At 46.8% G+C, this 6984-nt stretch overlaps 1 protein-coding gene across 1 annotated transcript; it reads right to left on the bottom strand.

The window, feature by feature from the left end:
• Nucleotides 1–456: 456 nt before the first annotated feature.
• On the bottom strand, nt 457–6289 carry skida1 (SKI/DACH domain containing 1). Its single transcript, XM_056363700.1, has one exon. The coding sequence runs from the start codon at nt 5887–5889 to the stop codon at nt 3358–3360; it is 2532 nt and encodes an 843-aa protein (XP_056219675.1). The 5' UTR covers nt 5890–6289; the 3' UTR covers nt 457–3357.
• Between the last annotated feature and the right edge of the window lie 695 nt (nt 6290–6984).

Below are 6984 nucleotides of genomic sequence, written 5' to 3'. Positions count from 1 at the left end.
CTTTTTTTAGGGTTAACTATTTACCACCAGTCGTCATTAGCTCTATTGTTAGTTTAGACTGCCCACAGTGTGGATAAGCACTACTGTAAATCCATTTAAGGTCCATTTCCTTTCAAATCACTTATCTGTTATTTCATTGAGGTCTGGGTATGTCTCATTTTCCCTAAACGCCTTTAAACATTTATGAAATTAATCTTACAGAGTAAATTAATGGACTGAGGACATTTTATGACAAACTTGTGCAGCATATATCAAAGATGAAAAGCAGCTGTGTTCCCAAAATAAAAGATAATAAAACAGAAAAGGGAACCCCCATAAGGAAAGTTTAAAAATGACTTCATTTCTTTGTTTTCATAACCCTCTCCTTACGCAAATCCCAGGCCAGTTTCTCCATCATTAAATCTGTTTGACGACAAATGATTGTCCAACTCAAAAGAAAGAGAAAGAGTCTGACAATTACACTCAGTCGCGTTTAATGAATGCTTCATAATTAAAAAAAGAAAGGGAAAGTGCTTCAGAAATCCACCGTTCAAGTTTCCATTTCGAGTGCAGCTGTACTATATATATATTCACAACAAAAAAAATTAATATACAAGAAACCCCAGAAAATTCACAAAAATAAATATTCAGTCTCATATAAACAACCAGTGACTTCAAATTCCATGTCAAAAACCTGACCTCAAGTATTGTATCAAAACAGCGAAGTAAATGAGTGAATGAGGAGGGCAGGGTAGTGGGGAAGAGGAGGATGGGGGAGAGAGCATGCAGCCTCTAGCTGCTGCGCGATGCAATTGTTTACATTGATAGCGTCACTGTCAGAGAGCTATTTGTCTTAATGGTGGAAAGGCCCTCCCAACAGGCCATTACCACCATCCCCGTCCCTCAGCCGTGCATTGTGAGCACTGCGTGAGAATAGGCTGGTGCGTCAGGGGGGCAAAACCCGCACAGCTTTGGGCACAGGCTATTCCTCTTCTTCCTATGCCGTGCAGCCTATGCTTTTGACATGCGGATTAAAGGTTGAAAGCTTCGCTCTTGCAACACAGCGACACCCCCCTCCCCTCAACCCTGTGCAACCCCCTCCGTTTTTTTTTTTTACTGCTAGCCTGCTCATACACCAGCTTGTGTCATAGCTTCAGAAATAGCCGGTTTACAGGCTGAGAATAAGTTCAAGTTTGAATTGTTGCTCCAGCCTCAGAAATAAGGCCCATGGTGAGTTGGGGCTTCATGGCTGCAAAGTGGTGCTTTAATAACATGGCTAAACATCTACCATATGTATCCACACTGATTTAGGCAGAGTGAAACTCGCTTTTTTTGTACATTTTTTCCTCTTTTTACAATCACCCATTAAATAGTTTCTACAATCCTCTGAATGAATGCACCCTTTGCTGTGCTTGTGAGGAGGCTGACATCATTCACGGGCTTTGGGTTTGTTGTGATCTGGCTCGCCATAAGCTGGGCCTCTCTTTGTCGCCGACAGAAAAGCCTGCCAATTAGCAGAGCGCGTCCTGCACTGCCATTAAAAACATCTACACATTTCCTTAAAATCCAAACATGTAGGTGCAGCTTCCACCACTTGATTTACTCCTCTTTCATTCACGATGAAGTCAGAGGAGCTACAACTAAATGTATGAAATCTACCTGGGGTACTACATTCACTGAGCGGCCATATTCAAAAGGCTACATTAATGCAATGTGAGATAGTGATCTATTTGACAGAAGGAAAGCGATATTTTTTTTAAAATAAAAAGCTAATTGTATTTTGGGTGTCTCAGCCAATAATAGGAAATAAAAGACGTTTTTCCAGCTCTGATCATGACAATTGACTTCAACTAAAAATAGAATAATGAACAACATTGGCTTCAGGAAATTAGCATATTATTAAATTATAGGAAACCAGAAACCCATCAGGGTATGTTTAGAAACGCACATGGATAAATCCTAAATATAGTACATATCAAAGAGCAGGAAAACGAATGGAGTTTGGCCTTTTTGTTTACATCCAAATTAAACTGTCTCATCTTGAGTCTGTTTTTTTTTTTTCTATCAGCATCTCTCTGACATCATTTCACAGGCTCGTCAGAAAACCCTAAAGCTGAAACGAGACCCCCAACAGTATCAAAGTGCAATGCATTTAAGCCTATCACTTGTGCTTTGTCGCATTGTTTCTGGGTAGCCAGTGTAGCTAGAAGGTGTTTCACGCTGTTTTGGTGCTGTTTCCCCCCACGGTGACTCCTGATTCACATCCCACTGGCAGCCTATCTTGGACATTGTCAATATGTCTGTGTTTTACATTTTCCTGACTTACGTTCGTGCTCTGAACGCAAATACAGACTCCTTCCTCTGGCACAAATATGATGTGCAGAGGAAATCGGTGGCCACGTGGACCTGAAGGGACACGAATCGAGTCTGTCGTGGGACCTAACGTGCTATGAAGGTCTGAGCCTTATTCTTTTTGATTGTCTGTACATAAGGCCTGTGTTGTGTCTGGGCCTGCGTCTGTGCACAATCACACACATTTGCAAACCAGGAAATACTCCGCAGAAGGAAAAACAAGACTGAAAACCAGATCACAAGCACTCTAAAAAAAACCCACAACCACCAGGAATAAATTCCTGTCAAATCTAATAAAGGCTTAACTGTGAGCATGTATAGATAGACATTAATAAACCCATTTTAATCATTCTAAACACTTGGACACAAGGGCCAGTGTGGCCAAGCAGTCGTGAAAGAAAACACAGCTTTGATATATAAAATGTGCCCAGTGGCACAGAATGGGAACCCTGACATTTTTTTTTTTTTTTTTTTTTGGGATTTACCAAGTCAAACTTCCTCTCAGTTCCAGCTAGATGAAGAGTAGCCTCATCCCAAGGAATGCTGTGATTTCTTTTTTTTTTTTTTTTTTTACCCCCTTTCTTCTTTCAGACAAAAGCACAAACCACTGAAACCCTGGCACCATATACAATCCAACAGGTCGAGCATAGAAAAGCGAAGAAGAAACAGTCGAGTTGAGAAAAACAAAAATCAAGTAAACACAATAATGAGAACCTAACATATTGCTTAGGATTGATAGCTTATTTTAAAAACACAAGTTTTTAAGCATAAATCCACGAGCGGTGTCTCACAGTCCTGTGGGCGTTTTCTGAGGCTCCAAAGGGGGGATCTTGTAGGTTTTCCTCGATCAAACTTTAAAACAAGACGGAATGTAAATCCATTCACAGAAAAAAAAAAGGGGGGACGAAAAAAAAACACACCGATAAAGTTTGGAGCAATTTGGTGGATTCACGTTAAGACTCAGGCTACACTTATGTTGGAGATGGACACCGTGGGGTTTTTTGTTGTTCTGCTTTAAAAACCAGCTCAGTATTTCCTAGTTTTCTGAGCGTGTGGGGGAGGGAGAATCTGGCCGCCTGGCTGCCACCTCCACACGGGGTGGGACGGAGGGGGAGGCCCGGGGCCCCTCAGTGAGTTCAGGGAGTAAGCAGGGCACAAATCCCCGTCGCTGCCAACAACCAGCGACGGCGGCGATGGGAAATTTGCCATCAGGCTGAAAAGCATTTTTGCAGGCGATACTACAGTGCTGGCGCTGCTGCGTTTGCGTCTGCTCGGTAAATCCTCCGTGGATGTCTCCTCGCAGCCCACGGGACGAGAAGAAGAAGAAGAAGAACAAGAACAAGAAGAAGAGGATGAAGAGGAGGATGAAGAGGCAGGCTTGTTGACCCTGGGCACGTTTTGTTTTGTTTGAGTCCTGGAAACTCGGGGTTTCTTATTCCCCAGCGCTGGAGCCCTGTAGTTTTTGTTCCTGTGCTCCCCTTCCTCGATACATGGGGTGTCCTGGGTGCTCCTGCATTCCTGAGGACCACACGGGGACCTGGGGGCCACGTCAGGGCTCTTCTCTGTGGCTTTAATCCCGATGTTGAAAAAGTCCCCTTGTTTGATGACTCCGCTGGGATATTGGCCATTGCTGCTCTCTGACTTATCTCCTTTACACTTGACTACAGTGGCCTGGTGCTGGTATTCATATTCATCACAGCTTTCCTCCACTTTAATTTTCACATTGTGGAGGTTGAAGGGAGGTGTCCTGGCTGTCCTGCCGCTGTCCGAGTGGGGAGCGGCGGTCACACAGGGCTCCTCCGCCTCTGTTTTAATTTTTTTCAGTGGAGTGAGCAGTTTCAGGCTGATGGCTTTTGCCTCCCTTTTATCGGTACATTTTGTGAGCTTGGCGTCTTTGTCCTGGTCACACTGCGAGCTCAGTCCCGGGGGGTATTTGGTGGGATACCCCGATGTCCTGCGTGTGGGGTGAAAGGCCTTGCTCCGGTTGAGTCCCAGTGAATAAGAGTTCAGCTCAACCACAGGGTCAGCCCTGCGTGGATCAGCCTCAGATGCCCTCTCCCTTTTGGACTCAGTGAAAAAGCTCTCCCCCACTACAGTTGAGTTAAATTTTGGTGGCTGTAAGGGTCCCACGTCTTTTCTAGTTTCACTACAAATAAATTCACATTTTTGCTGTCTCTCCTGTCTACTGTCCCCTGCCTGTGAAGTGGCAACATGGCACAGTGTCCTGTGTTGTTTCTCTTGTTGTGGCTGGTTGTTGTAGTGAAATGTGGGCTGCAGGACCAAAGGTGCTTTACTAGTGCTGAGACTTTTGGCGAGAGAACCCACCCGGGCCCGTCTGAACCGGATGCTCTGGACAGAAACACGGCTTGAAACTGAGCTGGAGTCGGACTGAGAGGAGCTCTCTTCCTCCTCTGAGCTGACCTCTGAACTCTCTGACTGCGTGTCATCTTCATCCTCGCCCTCCTCTTCCTCCTCTGAGCTCCCGGAGTTGCTGGTGGTGGAGAAGCCGGACCCAAAGTCCGAGTCGGGGTACACCCGGTCCGAGTAGGTGCTGGACTCAGTGTCACTGCTATAACTCTCCGGGAAAGTCGGTTCGTGGTGGTGGTGATGATGATGATGGTGATGCTGGTGGTGATGATGGTGGTGAGGTCTAGGGTCAAGATAGAAATCCGGACCGAGGTGGAAAGCGCCATAAGAGTTCCCGTGGCTACCGGATGATTTGGGTTGTACCAGCAGCACCGGTGGTGCGTGGTGGTGCGCGTGTCTGCTTCTGCTCCACGAGTGCCTCGCGCTGTCCCTGCCGCCGCCCCCCTCGCGCCTCCTCTTCCTTTTGTGAAGTAGGTCGCCGGCTGAGCGCGAGAGCCTGGACTGAGCTGCTATGGCGGACTGAAGCACCACCGGCTGCCGGCTCACCGCGCTCCGGAAAAACGAGTGCCTTTGGCTCAAAGTAACGCGGTTCCCTGTTATTTTTGCTGTTTCATAGTTTTTAAAGTGTTTGTGACTGGACTTAGTCGCTGAACGGTACTCCCGTCCGTGAGATTTGTGGTAAAATTGAGGTAGTTTGGAGTCGGTAAGGCAAGGAGTCAGCTCTCTCCGCCTGCCCGTTTTGTTGTGAAGTGTAAGAGTCTCCGGGACACCGTGCAAACTAAACCAAACTTTTTCCTTCCACAGCTCGGCGTCGGCACGGAGGAGCCCCGAGGACGCATCAACATCCCCGGGGGAACACACCGCTTTCGCTTTTCTTTTGTTGGACTTCAACACCCGCTCAGTCTTGCAGGAGAAATACAGAGCCTCCACGTCCTCCCGCGATATGAGAGTGCATTTAGCGGCATGAAAAGCTATAGAGTTTATTGCTTTGAGCTTCCGCAGCTCCTCCAGGTCGCAGTGGTGCTTCTTTACTTTCAGGTGGTCCATGCGCTTGTGCACCGTGGTCCGAGGGATGTTCTTCAGCAGGTCGGTGAAGACCTGAGACAAAGCAAACATTTGCTTGCCTTTGATGAGCAGGTATCCCAATCTCACTCCTTGCATTTCCTCAAAACCACTCTCCAGGTCTCCCATGTTTTATATATCCGCTCCAATGTATTAATCCATGTAGTCACTCTCAGTATAGGCTGTTATGGATTTACCAGAAAATGGCATGGGGTCGCGAGCTCAAGACATCCTGCTCATACCTTTAATCCATCCACACTGCTGCGTCATGAAAATGTAAACTTTGACATGCGGAGTTAAATGGAGCTGCCGGTGTCTAATAGGTTGAATGAGCCGACAGCATCCACTCGTCGCCTCTTGCCCCGGTCCGGCATGGTGGAGGAATGCGACGGATGCGTCCACCAAGCCGGGGCTGCTGCTACCTGCCTCTGCCGGCTACACTCCCCTCTGGTCGGCAGCAGGACGAGGGGTAGGTGTACACCACTGCTTCAGCCAGAGGAATAAAACAGGGAGAAGAGAGAGAGAGAGAGAGAGAGAGAGAGAGAGAGAGGGAGGGAGGGAGTGAGAGGGAGTTGTGAGGGTGGAGGGGAGGGAGAAAGAGAGAGAGTCAGAGAGAAACAGAATAAGAGCTAAAATGCAGCTGCTATTCTGGCTGCTGGTTGAGCCACAAATAAAATGACAGAGAGGGGAGGTGCGCCAGTCTGTAGACACCTTCATCAATTAATGCCCTCGGAGTCGACGCCCATTGGACGCCACTGACAGGTGATGCAATAAAAATGGATATTCCACCCCCCTACCATTACGATAGTTTACAATTGAGCCCACAGTCTCCGCTGTTTGAGTAAATAATGCAGTTATGACAAGTTCATATTTCAATAGCTGAATAAAGAGCTGATAAAAATTCACCGCGGCCCATAATGCTTGTACAACCGGAATAGGTAACCCGAGCCTGCAAAGTGTCACGATAAGACTGGAATGTATTTTGCTGTTTCCTTTCGGTCCACATCAAAATGCATGCGGTAGTGGTTTTATATGCATTCGATTGTATGCTGGTAAAATGAGCCCACTCTCCGGGTGTTTTTTGACGGTTTGATGTGTGTGAAGTCAACGCAGCTTAAACAAAGACATTTGCTTTTTACACTTGGAGAGCTGCTTTTCCACGTTTAGGCTGCTGCCCTGACCAAGGCTCAACTCATCTGCTTTTGTTGGCTCCTAGCTTTTCCT

The sequence above is a fragment of the Seriola aureovittata genome, chromosome 20, assembly GCF_021018895.1.
Source record: "Seriola aureovittata isolate HTS-2021-v1 ecotype China chromosome 20, ASM2101889v1, whole genome shotgun sequence".
NCBI classification, from domain to species: domain Eukaryota; kingdom Metazoa; phylum Chordata; class Actinopteri; order Carangiformes; family Carangidae; genus Seriola; species Seriola aureovittata.
This window is presented reverse-complemented; position numbering and strand designations above follow the sequence as displayed.

Coding starts and splice junctions, on each gene's coding strand:
- skida1 (XM_056363700.1), bottom strand. CDS start 5,889: ATGGGAGACCTGGAGAGTGGTTTTGAGGAAATGCAAGGAGTGAGATTG.